The sequence below is a fragment of the Pseudochaenichthys georgianus genome, chromosome 4, assembly GCF_902827115.2.
Source record: "Pseudochaenichthys georgianus chromosome 4, fPseGeo1.2, whole genome shotgun sequence".
NCBI lineage: Eukaryota > Metazoa > Chordata > Actinopteri > Perciformes > Channichthyidae > Pseudochaenichthys > Pseudochaenichthys georgianus.
In genome coordinates this window covers 22,125,115-22,139,691 of record NC_047506.1, presented here as the reverse complement: position 1 = coordinate 22,139,691, position 14,577 = coordinate 22,125,115, and the positions used below count along the sequence as shown (strand labels likewise).

The 14,577-nt window shown below is 40.8% G+C and overlaps 1 protein-coding gene across 2 annotated transcripts in view; it reads left to right on the top strand.

Moving 5' to 3' along the window:
- cachd1 (cache domain containing 1) overlaps positions 1 to 8,996 on the top strand; it is a 99,433-nt gene extending 90,437 nt beyond the window's left edge. For both annotated transcript variants that reach the window (XM_034082037.2, XM_034082038.2), the window contains 4 exons: positions 223 to 384; positions 1,475 to 1,552; positions 1,725 to 1,826; positions 6,924 to 8,996. In XM_034082037.2, coding sequence (XP_033937928.1) covers positions 223 to 384; positions 1,475 to 1,552; positions 1,725 to 1,826; positions 6,924 to 7,174 — 593 coding nt within the window. In that variant the 3' untranslated portion in view covers positions 7,175 to 8,996. The remainder of the gene's footprint in view (positions 1 to 222; positions 385 to 1,474; positions 1,553 to 1,724; positions 1,827 to 6,923) is intronic.
- Positions 8,997 to 14,577: the final 5,581 nt, after the last annotated feature.

The window sequence follows — 14,577 nt, the reverse complement described above, 5'->3', positions numbered from 1 at the left end:
TTGGCCATCCTATCGCAGTCAATAATTTGTCCGCGGCGTTTCACATTGTGAGAGGACAGAAGCTGAAAAATGTCTCGGCATGCAAGAAAATCTGAGCCAGAGCTGTTTGATATTTGCATGTTTTTTTTTCACTTCAACCATCTGCAATGCTTTGTAATTTCCTGAAACAGCCGTCTGCCTATCCTTTCCTCTCCTTTCTTCTTCTTCTCTTTCTTTCCCTAGATGAGGAGGTGGCCTCTCTGAACATGATCAAGAGCGCCCCTGTGGGTCCAGTTGCCGGGGGCATTATGGGATGCATCATGGTGTTGGTGCTGGCTGTGTATGCATACAGACACCAGATCCACAGGCGGTCGCACCAGCACATGTCACCACTTGCAGCACAAGGTAGGACTAAGGGATGGATTATCTCTTAAAAAACACAAATAGAATTATAATCGAACATTATAGGTCAGTCAAATGAGATTGAAGTGAAATTTCAACATATAACATTATTTTTTGTCAACACATTTTGTTACCACCACAAAATAAATCCACAGCATCCTACTTGTTGGCTTGTAATGGCCCAAAAGCTTCCAAAGCAACCACAAGTTAGGCTGAGAATGTCCCTGTTTTATTCTCCACATTTAGTCTGTTCACATACTGACATTTCTTTTAAATACCAAAGTATGATACAGAGTTTCAAAGCAGCCTGATTAACAAGCAGAGCGGTAAGTGCTGCTGGAATTAAATAGCTGACATTATCATCACGCAGCAGCAGCTGCTACAGCATGAATTGTGTGATTACTCAGCGATATTGACAAAAACATCAAACCCAATTACAGCCTCATTAAAATACTTGAGTCCAAGTTGCTATCAGTATAATTGTTTGGTAAACTACTTGGGATGGATGGTGTTGATACAGCTGAGGAATTGGCTCTTATAGTTCCAGTTGTGTGTGTGTGTGTGTGTGTGTGTGTGTGTGTGTGTGTGTGTGTGTGTGTGTGTGTGTGTGTGTGTGTGTGTGTGTGTGTGTGTGTGTGTGTGTGTGTGTGTGTGTGTGTGTGTGTGTGTGTGTGTGTGTGTGTGTGTGTGTGTGTGTGTGTGTGTGTGTGTGTGTGTGTGTGTGTGTGTGTGTGTGTGTGTGTGTGTGTGTGTGTGTGTGTGTGTGTGTGTGTGTGTGTGTGTGTGTGTGTGTGTGTGTGTGTGTGTGTGTGTGTGTGTGTGTGTGTGTGTGTGTGTGTGTGTGTGTGTGTGTGTGTGTGTGTGTGTGTGTGTGTGTGGTCAAAGGCAAGGTTAAAGAACAATCGAACCCAAGAAGTTATTCTCCCCAAACAGAAAACTCCTAAATCTAAAAATATTTGGAGAAAGAAACCATGCCCTCATTTAATCTCTTCTTGTCATACTTGTAATATTGGCAGATATCAATTTCCAAAGTGACATCAATCTTATCTTGCATTTGTCTTTTTTCTTCCCCTTTACCTCCATGCTGCTCCAGAAATGTCAGTGAGAATGTCCAACCTGGATAATGAAAGAGATGAAAGAGATGAAGACAGCCATGAGGACAGAGGAATTAGTGAGTATTGTTTGATATCCTATCGATATAAACAAGACATACTGCAGAACATTTGATAATAAGGATGAATACTTAAGATAACGTTATTACAGGATTTCCTTTCATTTGATGCTGCAAATATTAGATCTCTTAAGGGGCCTAGTGTTAAGCTGTGTGTTTCCTTCATTTTCAGTCAGTAATACTCGATTCATCGCTGCGGTAATCGAGCGACACACTCACACGCCAGAGCGGAGACGGAGGTACTGGGGTCGATCTGGGACAGAGAGCGACCACGGTAAGAAAAATTGTGGAGAGACAGAGTTCACAGAAAAAAACCCACACATGTTGTAACACTAAAACCGCTTCAGCATGTCATACAATACATCAGAATTGATGGAAAACGTATTCCACGAATGAATAGCTTGCATTTTAAATGTCAGTAATGCTAAATCAAAACACAACTACTTTCAAAACTGAAACATTTACTTTAAAATGCATACTACTCTGGTTAAATTCACCATGGTTGTTTAAAAGTATATACTTAGTGAAAACAAGAAGCATCAACAACGTTGCCCGTCATTGTTTTGTACGAAATCGCCCCAAGTTGAGTACAGTAAGGTTTAATGCAGCTTTAGCGTACTTTGAACCCTCTAGAGATCAAACGTCCTCCTGATCAGCTCCCCGTGGAGGTATTTGCCTTCATGTCATGTTGCTCTTACACAACAGATGCTCCAGTCTAAAATAAACTAGGTTTCTGGAAAATGAATCATTCCTTGGTTACAAAACTAACCCAACATGTACAAGTATTGCTGAAATGCACTTGGAAGCACAAGCTTAGCTATATTTACTCCTTTAAAATGATGAAGTCAATACATTCATGTGGGCTCATCTGTAGACACAGCACCGACTCTAGAATAAAAAAAGGGAGACAGTTGAGGTTTATGAATCTAATTAGTAAGCTTTCTGAACACCACCATCTGTGGAGGGGACCCCGGGGGACACCCAGCAGAGTTTTCATATGCCACCTGGCCTGGGAACGCCTCAGGATCCCTAAGAAAGAGCTGGAAGATGCTCGAAGAAGTCTGGGTTACCTTCTTTAACCTTCTGCCACACTTATGCCTGGAGTATGACAGAGCAGCAAACTAATTAAATGTTCTCTAACATTAGGATATCTTAATAGAATATGTTATAGAATATAAAACCAAAATAAGTATGTAGCTACACTCGGGAAAAATCCTATTTAGGACTTATGTATGTCCTTTTATTTTGAAATGAACGTTACAGTTTCAAATCCACGGTTAGCTCTCAGCTCTTTGGCAGCGGTTCAGCGCCTGGCTTGTTCTTTTCACTATATCACAGCTCAGAACAAGGTTTTCTTTCGTCTTCAGCTCTGGAAGTTGCTCATATTTCACTGTAACCGTTTGTAGAACTTGTAAGTCTGACACTCAGTGAGCGTGGACGGACAGCTTTCACCCACATGGGCTCTTACCGCCTACATATGGCATCACTCCACTTCCTGGCAATGAGTGTCTCTAATGCTTGTTGCATAACTGATGATGACAGAGAGAACAAAGATGAATATGAAGAGTGGGCTAAAGTGAAAGAAGGAAACGAGAAGAGATTGTCAGCTGCATGTTACTTACAGAATAGCTGTTAAACCTTAAATAAAACAAATATTGTTGGTCATTATGCAACACAATGATGCACAACAAATAATGTGTTGCTTAGATGATAATGCCAAGCACGAATAAACATGAATTTGCATATCCTTGTATCCTGCACAACATGTTTTTACGATACAAAATAAAAAGCATTTTAAGATGGAAAACTAGGGACATGTTAAACAACAAATAGCCTACCTTAGCAACAGCCTTAGCATAGTTATTATTTACCTAGCAAGCTATATTAGCATCTCATAGCAGCACTGTGTATAACTACAGCATTACAGAAGCGCTACCTTATTTATGATCAGTTTGCTAGGTTCTTAAGCATTTGCCTAGGGATAGTCTGCTTAATTATATGAACCTCCAACGCCGTGAGAAGAATGATATGCATAGCTGTTAGATGTTTGGAGGATAAAAAAGGTAACTAGGAGATACATTTGACGAGGCCACCCAAACAAACAGGCATACTACGACCCACTGCATTCTCCCTACATGCCTCACACATATAAACCCACTGCTTCACACACTGGATCATAAATCACTTTGAGCAGTATCTCTGGAGGTTTAATATTTCATCATCCAAAATTGCAGTGATTTTTCTATAAATAACGTTGAGGCGCGCAGGTTTGCAGGGTTATTTGCTCAATAACAGATTGATGTTCCTGTCGTGCAGCCAAGCCCGCCTTAACCTGCCATCAGGCCCTGGGGCTGATTTGTAGGCCCCCTTAAACAACAAATCAAAGTCATTTATAGCCTCGGCAGGCTCTGTGATCACACACACACACACACACACACACACACACACCACTAATACCTCATTCACACCAACGGTGTTTCAGGGCCGGTTCGGAGCTGGAGCTTGAAAAGCACCGGGTTTTCCTGTTCACACCGCAGCGGAGCAGCCTCTTAGCTCCGGAATCCGGTTTGTTTCAAGCACCAAAAAATTGTCCGGCAAGAGCAAAAGCACCGCATACGTCACGCTTACGTCGAGGCGGGGGCAGGGGCGGGATCAACTCCTGAACAACAACAAGAAGCCGGCGTTTTATCCAGCTTGTACACAACGATGGAGAAACTTAACAAACAGCAGTGGTCCACTGAAGAGACCAGATACCTACTGGGAATCTGGTCTTCCGAAGAGGTACAGAGGAAGCCGGAGCACAATCGGCCATTGTTGTTGTTGTCGGTGTCAGCTGTGAGGGGTTTGCGCGCGGTTTGGCTTTATGAAGCAGGCACGCAAATGGTTACGTCATGACGCAAACGATGACGCAATGAAGCAGCACCAGTCGGACTCTGGGCAGTGTGAAAAGAGCCGGAGCTAAACTGAAGAACCGGTTCTGAACCTGAAAAGCTCTAGCACAGAGCTTGAACCGGAGTTGCGATGGGGGGAATGAGGTATAATTCAGCACCATGAACGGCAACATATGGCCTCAATGCCAGGTATCAGTAGATGAGAATGATCATTATCTCCGGTGGATTAACACTAGTAAATGCGTAAAACGATGCACACCACATTTAAACCTGCAGGCTACTGGGAATCAATGAATAGTGCAGCATTGCCTTACCTCTTTAGCAGTGCTTCCGTCTGGTTTTCTTTGAAGAAAAAGCCTTTATGATGTTCTTAAAATCCATCCCAAGTTGTGATGTCAAGTTACTCAGTTCTCCGCTTGTAATTATGCCGTTACAAGCTTCAACGTTGTATTTATCATCTGAATTTGCCGAAACAAGTTTAATATTCTGAAAGCCAAGACTTTGTTTAATTGAAATCAGATGAAAACTAAGTGGAACGGACCCTGCCGTGTTATCTATGATTACTATACGCCTTACATTCATAATTGAAGTGGTGAGGGAGAGCTGTCATCTTCCCTTTACAAGCTTCAAAAATGTATTTACCGTGTGATTTTGGAAATAATAAGATTCATATTCTGAAAGCCAAGACTTTGTTTATTTAAAATAAAAATAAAACACCCGAAATAAAAATAAAAAGATTTTAATTTTTTTTTTGTATTGGCTCATGATAGGCCCCCGATCTCCGTAGGCCCCTGGGCTTCAGCCCAGGTCAGCCCGTGCATTAAGGCGGCCCTGCGTGCAGCGTGTTGCTGGTGCCGCTACAGAACCTGAAAAAGATAACACTAAAGGAATTAAGGATAACAGGTTTATTTACAGATATACCAAGTATTTGTTTTTAGTCAGACAATATGTTTCAGGTGGATTTTAAGGTCCTTAAGATGATACACGCCACTCGGCAGATAAAGGGTTATGAAGAAACTGAATAGACCAAGAGCCTATACAATGTATTCGTGATAATAAGCTTTTGAAAAAGTACATCATTAGTCATCTCACTTGTCAACAAATTAAAGTATGACGACCTAAATTGTCTTTATCAGTAAAGTTTATTATAAAAAAAGTACCCGTCTCTTTATGTATGATCTGTATACTTATACTCTGACCACATCATCCCTTTTTCTATTACCAAAGTACCACCCTCCCACTGCTCCACTTACAAAATGCATCATGTTGGCTTGATTTTCTATCTCCCCAGGCTAAACGTATGTGCAATATGTGAAGGAAAGCAGTCATAAATATGTATGGATTTGTTTTCTTTTTCAAATTATGAGAAAGCTGAAAACAAGAAGAAAAATGCCCGGTGGGGATATTTAGATGTCAATGCACCATCAAAAAGCTTGTACTGCTGTCAGAAACATTGTGTGGTACTGTGTATTCACATGGAGGTTTCTGTGTTGACTATCTATGACTAAAAGGCATCATTTGCTGAGGACATTCTTTTATGGTTCCTTTCCATTTATGTTCAATGCTGTGCAGCCATTCTTAACAGAAAACCATGAATTGTTACATGCTTTATGTTTCTTTGAATCCCTCACTCAGAACCCAAACAAGGTGTCCTCTAGTATATAATAGTGTTGCATTGTACAAGTGTGAGGTTTTTTCTCCAATGAGTTTTATTTTTGTAGCTTTGAGGTAGTGTGTAGTGTAGTGTTAGAATTTTCTTTGAAGGTTTACGGCTTTATTTCTTTACCATTTGTTGACCTAACTTTCATGCTTTGAAGTTCTTATGACCCTGATCTTATTTGTTAAGTCAATAATTTTTTCATAACAACCTTGATAATATATGTTTAAGTCACTTCACTACACCTGAAACATTTCAAACGTTTCCTGGTTCCAACCTCTTTAAAAAGGAAAGGGTGTGTTTTCCTGTGTTATTGGTCATCGATGTATGAGTCATTCTGCAACACATGGCTGCAAAAAGAAATGCATTTGTGGCCTCACCTATTCATGCTACATAAAAAACTAAAAAGAACAAAAACAATGGTGCATTTTTTAAATTTGCATCAGGAGGACTGTCAACAGTAGCAACCAAAACACTAGGAATTTGGAAGGCATGTTGAAATGTTTGATGTAAAACGCAGGTTTCTGCATTCTTTCCTCCCACCTGAATCCTGTCGTCCACCTGTTGAGTGCAAAAGCTTGATACCAGGTGTCTGTAGATGCGAGGCAAATATCAGTTTTACAAACTTGATGTTGCCTTATCCAAACATTAGTTGAGTTTACACATTACCTGATTCAAAGTTTGAAAAGCCTGAGCTACAACAGGGCGCATTGAACTGAAAAGATTCTTACCAACCATCTATAAGTGTTAGTTTGGGAAAAGAGTTGTAAGAGGGATAACAGTTTGCAGTAATACCAACATTTGCATGTTTCTTTGTCTCCAGGCTACAGCACCATGAGTCCGCAGGAGGACAGTGAGAATCCACCTGGGAACAACGACCCGCTCTCGGCAGGTGTGGACGTCGGTAACCACGACGACGACCTCGACCTAGACACCCCACCTCAGACGGCGGCGTTGCTCAGCCACAAGTTTCACCCTTACCGGCACACGCACACACACCACTACCCGCTGCACACACACACACACCACCTGCAGGCGGCAGTCACCGTGCACAGTGTGGACGCAGAGTGCTGATCCTGCGGGGAAGGGACATTTTTGTATTAAAGACTATTTTTAAGAAAAACATTAGTGCTTGAATAGACAGCACGCAGTAGGTACTGTCAGGATGGACGGAGGGAGAGAGAAGCTGGACTCGCAGCGTCTATGGATCGCTGGGATCTCTGCCATGAATGGATGTTTAGCGTGTAATGGGTGTAAGCCTCATGGTCTCATTTTTTTTTTCAACCCAGTCCAAGATCTGGTTAGTGTACACAGCCTAACTCACAAATGACCAGAACTGGGCTGGTAAAAATACCCAAACTGGAATCTTTGTGTGTTTTCTGAAGGGATTTGCCATTCAGGAAACAACTGGAACCTAACATCCTTGAGGGAGTACAGAGTTCTTCATTTTCAAGCCAGAGCAAAGACTGTATAGGACTAGAGGAGAATCCAATTAACAAATGAAATCTTGATGCTGATTGAACTCTTTTGCCCGAATGCTTCATTCCCGCCTCGCCCCTAAGCCTACTTGTGGTGAAAACGTCTCAGATGAAGAGTACAAAGACTGGGATCTAATATGAGATTCTATTATGAATAATATTGCAGTTTTACTCTCCCATTGTCACTCAACAGTTGGTTTTCTCTGAAGACTAATAATGAGTCTCTGTGAAGTGCAGAAAAAAAAAACTTCAATGATTCAAATGAATACAAGAGGGAAAACAAATTAAGAGGAAAAAAATATTTTTCTACTATTTATTAAGGAGCAACATTTTCAATGACAGATGAGTAAGCAGCTGCAGATAACAAACAAGAAAGATAAGTGATGCTTATCAACCCACTTCCTATAAACAATGCATCATAGTTAGGGCTCATTAGTTTCTCCTTGCATTTCCCTAAAAGCATGTCGCTTGCTTTTTTATTTTATTTGGACATTATAGAATATCAGACGGTGAGAACACATGTTTTGTTTCTTTATTTTTCACAGGACCCTGGCGCAAAATCAGAAGCGCATTTGGAATCTATTTCAATTTCTCTCTTAACTTTCTTTTCCTAAAGGCATATTCTGAGCTATCCTCTCCACCAGATGATCCCATTTACTATTTGGTGTTGAGCCTGGGTTTTCTTTAAGCAGGGAACTTTTTGGATGAGCAGGTATCTAAAATCTAAATCAGATATTCTCCTTACAACAAAAAACTGGTATTCATTTTTAAATTGGTAAAAAACAGTGATCCTTTAATCTTACCCTGGAGATGTGATTTTTAACATATCACATTTTTATTTTTGTTCTCACATTTCGGAAGTATTTGCTTTACTGTTAAGGTAAGACTTGCTGTGCCGAACATCGCCATTCTGGACATGTCCTCTGTATCAGGAGGCAGACAAAGCTTGCTGGCCTTTGTAAACCTATCGGGGATTGAAGAGGGAAAAGAGAAACTAGCACCCTCCTAGCTTTAGTCCCTGCTGGAGATTTGGTTTGTGAGGATAATTGGGGATCCTCACAAAGGTCTGATTCAGACAGAGAGACTGACTGCTGTCCCCTCTGTCTGCTTGAGTAGAAAAACCAGTACTGAAAGCTGCCCCCCCCGCTTTGACTTTATGCCCCTTTGTGGCAGAGCTAATATTGTATGTATGTTAAGTTGTGTGCTGGATTTGGTGCAAAGAAGCTTAATTTCCAGTGATGCCCAAGATGGAGTCTCCCTCTCATTGAAGACAGTGAAAGAGGGAGAGATGCTGCTGTTGTTGTACAGAGGTTACACCCATCTGTCAGATCCTCTGTGGTTAACCACTCAAAATGTATTTTCTACAAGTCTTTGGTTTAACTGTTAACTGTGTGTGTGTGTGTGTGTGTGTGTGTGTGTGTGTGTGTGTGTGTGTGTGTGTGTGTGTGTGTGTGTGTGTGTGTGTGTGTGTGTGTGTGTGTGTGTGTGTGTGTGTGTGTGTGTGTGTGTGTGTGTGTGTGTGTGTGTGTGTGTGTGTGTGTGTGTGTGTGTGTGTGTGTGTGTGTGTGTGTGTGTGTGTGTGTGTGTGTGTGTGTGTGTGTGTGTGTGTGTGTGTGTGTGTGTGTGTGGAGACTAGCATTACTATACTTGTGGGGACCTAAATCTGTTTACACAGTCATGTGTGGGGACTCGCCTCCCTTATGGGGACAAAATGGAGGTCCCCATGAGGGGATCATTAATTTTAGGGTGAAGACTTGGTAAGGTTTAGGATAAGAGTTAGGGTTAGGCATGTGTTGGTTATGGTTAAGGTTAGGATAAGTCTCCAGGAAATGCATGTAAGTCAATGTAATGTCCCCTGAAGTGGTGTGTGTGTGTGTGTGTGTGTGTGTGTGTGTGTGTGTGTGTGTGTGTGTGTGTGTGTGTGTGTGTGTGTGTGTGTGTGTGTGTGTGTGTGTGTGTGTGTGTGTGTGTGTGTGTGTGTGTGTGTGTGTGTGTGTGTGTGTGTGTGTGTGTGTGTGTGTGTGTGTGTGTGTGTGTGTGTGTGTGTGTGTGAAGAGAGAATGATTATCAACCTGGAACATTTTCATTGAATGCATTATTGTATTTTTCAAGATAGTATTAGATAATTTTAGGTGAAATTATTCTGATTGAGAAATCCACTTATTTGTATTCTGATGAAGAGCCACGTGACCTGATCTGTGCTTTGTGCACACAACTGGTCAAGATAGCCTCAGTGTGATATCCATTTATTTCTGTTGTCAAAAATGTCTATTGTTTTTCAGAGATTCATTGTGAAGTGTAAATACAGAATCACAAATAGCTATCGATGTCCTGTACACTCCATTTTTTTATGTTTGTGAAACATGAGTTATGCTTCAAATGATGCTCAGATATTGGGTTTTGACATTTTACTGTCTGTTCATGGTTTCTCACTATATTTTTGATGCCTTGGATGTTCTTTTAGATTAATTTGTTTAGGTCCATATTGGATGGAAGTCAGTACTTGGAAAAATTATACACAAACTTTATATGTTTGAGAGACTTCTAGATTTTAAAGTTTTATCTCCCTTCTAAATAATGTTTTATAAAAAAGCTTATCGCTCCACAAAATAATTTAGACTCAGGGCTGTTTCTGTTGCTACTTAAAACAGTCATATTCATGTACTGTTTCTTGAGTATGTTTGCCACTTTAGTAGAATATATACATTAGCACATCTAATGTGAGCTCATTAAACTTCAAGCGGCAAAAGTGCTGAATAATTTGACACCTGATATAACATAGAGGTTAACGCAAAGTGGTGTTATTATAGCCCAATCGTGTTAAAGTGGGCTTCTACTGTTCTTGATATAATTGCAGTGGAAAAATGTAGCTTATATTCCACTGAAGACCTGGATAACAGAAGGGTTTATCCTGCGACTGTACCATTTGACCATTTACTGAAACAAGTTTGACCGTATAACCATTTCAAAACAATTTTTTTAACACAAGTTAGGTAAATGTTTTCTTCTCACCACTTCACATGGTACATCATTGTTGTGGAACAAGACATTGAAGCAGTTTTGTAGCATTTCAGAGGATATATTTTGATTTGTTTGTGTGTTGGGGCAAATTCTTTTTTCCAAATTGAGTTTGTTTTTAAAGGCATTTTTTTCTGGATACATTTTAAACAGTATTTACCAGCTGTTTTAAATGAGTAAATGTGTGTGTGCGTGTGTGTGTATACAAAACACTCTGAAACGCATTAAATAATGTACTGAAGGAAAATGTGTACATCACCCCCCTCATGTATCATATAAAGTTATCAAATTGAGATGTATTGCAATATGAATGTGATAAAATCAATTTTACACTTAAAGTTCCCTGTTTTTGTATTTATTTGCTGCTCAATTATTTTGCCCTCCTTTTTTATATAATGTAAATCTACATGCATACATACATACAAATCTACACAGTAAACTGTGACTGTGCTGTTATCAGTCATTTAAACAGTAAGGTATACGGCACTTCAGGGCTAACACACTATTATCAGGCTCAAATATTCCTGTTTATTTTCATCTAGCTAATTTGGAAATCAGAAAGCAGTTTGTTAATCCAGGATGAAATTACCTTGAGTAACTACAGTTGCAAGAAAAAGTGTGTGAACCCTTTGGAATTACCTGGATTTCTGCATAAATTGGTCATAAAATGTGTTCTGATCTTCATCTAAGTCACAACAATAGACACACACAGTCTGCTTAAACTAATACCACACAAACAATTATATGTTTTCATGTTTTTATTGAACACACCATGTAAACATTCACAGTGCAGGGTGGAAAAAGTATGTGAACCCCTAGGCTAAAGACTTCTTCAAGAGCTAATTGGAGTCAGGAGTCAGCCAACCTGGATTCAAATCAATGAGACGAGATTGGAGGTGTTGGTTAAAGCTGCCCGCCCTATAAAGAATACACAACAGTTTTGAATTTGCTATTCTTAAGAAGCATTGCCAGATGTGAACCATGCCTCGCACAGAAGAGCTCTCAGAAGACCTACGATTAAGAATTGTTGACTTGCATAAAGCTGGAAAGGGTTACAAAAGTATCTCTAAAAGCCTTGATGTTCATCAGTCCACGGTAAGACACATTGTCTATAAATGGAGAAAGTTCAGCACTGTTGCTATACTCTCCCTAGGAGTGGCCGTCCTGTAAAGATGACTGCAAGAGCACAGCGCAGAATGCTCAATGAGGTGAAGAAGAATCCTAGAGTGTCAGCTAGAGACTTAAAGAAATCTCTGGCACATGCTAACATCTCTGTTGACGAATCTACGATACGTAAAACACTGAACAAGAATGGAGTTCATGGGAGGACACCACGGAGGAAGCCACTGCTGTCCAGAAAAAACATTGCTGCACGTTTGAAGTTTGCAAAAGAGCACCTGGATGTTCCACAGCACTACTGGCAACATATTCTGTGGACAGATGAAACCAAAGTTGAGTTGTTTGGAAGGAACACACAACGCTATGTGTAGAGAATCCAAAGGGTTAACATACTTTTTCTTGCAACTGTATGTGTTCCGGTTTTGCAAAAGCACCACAACTTTTGTCTAAGAAACTTGACCCCTACTTTCAAAGTATTTCAGGGTAAAAGGGCTTTCAGTCACAATCTGTTAAGTGTATTTTTCAATGTGTGTCATGCTGTTGGCTGTAGGTCATGCCATTTGTGGGTGAATAGCAGTACATACTGCCTGGAAGATCGGATCATTTATTTACGAGGCCTTTCTGTACATACAGGGTTTCCTGCCAGGGGAACGGGGATCTACCACAGATGGAGAGACAACATGTTCACAATCATTTTCAGAGGGAGCTTTATTAGAAGGGGGGGGGAATAGTATGTCATATTCTAGTAGATTTGAATGAAAAAAACATTTAAAACGTAACATTTAAATGTGAAATATGTTAATTTCACATTTAAATATGTTTAACCACAAAGCGTGTATATAACTTTTGTTTTGTCACAAAGTTAGATGCACCATTTTTACTTTGAATGGTATTGTATTTTTACTTCTGTCACTTATATACTAATAAAGGACTGGCTTATCTATAGCCAGTTGAGTAGCACTTGAAATGCTTGGCTCTATGAAACCTGATGTACTTATATGATTCTGTTTTCTTCAAGGTTGTGTCTTCCTGGTCGAATGTACTTATTGTAAGTCGCTTTGGATAAAAGCGTCAGCTAAATGCAATGTAATGTAATGTAATGAAATCCCTTTGAAAAGACCCTAAGCTTATTCAGACATATCAATAAGACATACTGTTCCACTGGGTGACATGTTCTGTAATTAAGGAAACAATGGTCACGAATATCAGGGTTCATACACTTTTTCACCAATGATTTTCAATGACTTTTCCATGACCTTTACCTAATTTTCCATGACCAAATTACTCTTTCTCAGCGGTGTGACGACCCCTGCCTTGTTATCTCTGGTATCTGTATGTTCCTTTAAGGTTTTCCCTTTGGTCTATCAGCTGGGATTGAGGACACCTGGCGGCTGGTACCAGAGGGTTAAAGGGCCTGAATGAGACCTGCAATCTCTCTCTGGCAGGAGGACGCAACGCGAAGAGCAGCCACGACCAGCTGACCTCTTGTTTCGTTGTTTGTTTCGCCTGTTTGTGTCCTTCAGCAGCAGTGAATAAACTCTCTTTTTCTATTCACGCCCTCGTTTTCTGTCGCCCGTTTGTTGTGGCTGAGAGCCAAGCCATGACAGCTGGGGGCTCGTCCACTTCTTTTTATCTGTGATACAGCAACGGATATAGGTGAGATTTGTGTTGGGAGTTGGTGCACGTGTATAAAGTTTGTTGGGAGCGCATTTGCAGTGCGGCTGGTTTCTTTGTTTCGGCTCGTTGTGGGAAGGACATTAGATTTCAGATTGTTGTTTGGGGGACTGATTTGATTACTTTGTGAGGCTTTGATTTGTTTGGTATTATATTTCGGGAGAGTGGTTGCTTCTAGTTGTTCTTAGCCATGGTCAGCTGTTTGTTTTGTTTTTTTCCTTTCTCTCTTGTGTGGGTTTGTTGGTGCGTTGCATGTGGAGCAGTGCGGAACGGTGCGGAGTTTTCCCTTGTAGGTTAAGCGGCGGTTCCCTTGGGATCATTGAGCGGGGTGTCTAGTGTTGCAGAGAAAGTGGTTGAAGCTTTGGCTTGGGAACATGGCCGTGGTCTCAGTAGTGTTGCTAGCTTAGTCGCTTTGCTGGATTACCGGTCTCCAGTGCATAAATACCCACCACAAGTAACTGCATGAAGACTAGGGAGGAGATTAGTCAATGGGATGGTGAGTTAGTGGGGAAACGTCCACTTTGGACGCATAATAAACGTGGTGGTATCTGTCCGGTTTGTTTTTGTTTTTGTTCTCTTTCGGTTTAAAGGTCCGGTGTTGTGTTCCGGTGAGGGGTCGGCGTAAATTAAGATGGCTGACGTAGCAACACACTCTCACTCCCTAAGCGTCCAGGAGCGAAGTTTGGTCAGTGTCCGTGGCGTCCAGTTGTGACACTCCTAGGCTCCTTCAGCGTCATAAAGGGACGCAAATAGCTTTCAACTGATTGCAATGTATTCCCATCTGCAGTGGGATTTGACGCTCATGGAAGCACGCATTCGTTTGTGTCGGCTGCCCTTAAAGGCAATGTGAGCGTCCATTCCCATTGGATAACGGAGAATTGTACACCCGGAAGTAAGTATTCCTCTTACTGTCGATTGATTTTACAGTGATATCTGCACTACTCATCGACTAAAAAACACCATATTATCCTTGTTAATTACACAACATTTATTGGTTTAAATTGTGTGCAATGCTGTTGTATTTTTCCCCTTCGATTCGGAGAAACAAATATTTTTTCTGAGTAAAGGATGGCAGAAGACACTACACTACCCAGAATCCCCAGCTATCGTTTGGACTACACCATGTGCTCTGTTTGACAAACCCCATTTTATTTTTTTTCACCATTCATTCCAATGGCTGGCGTCTGT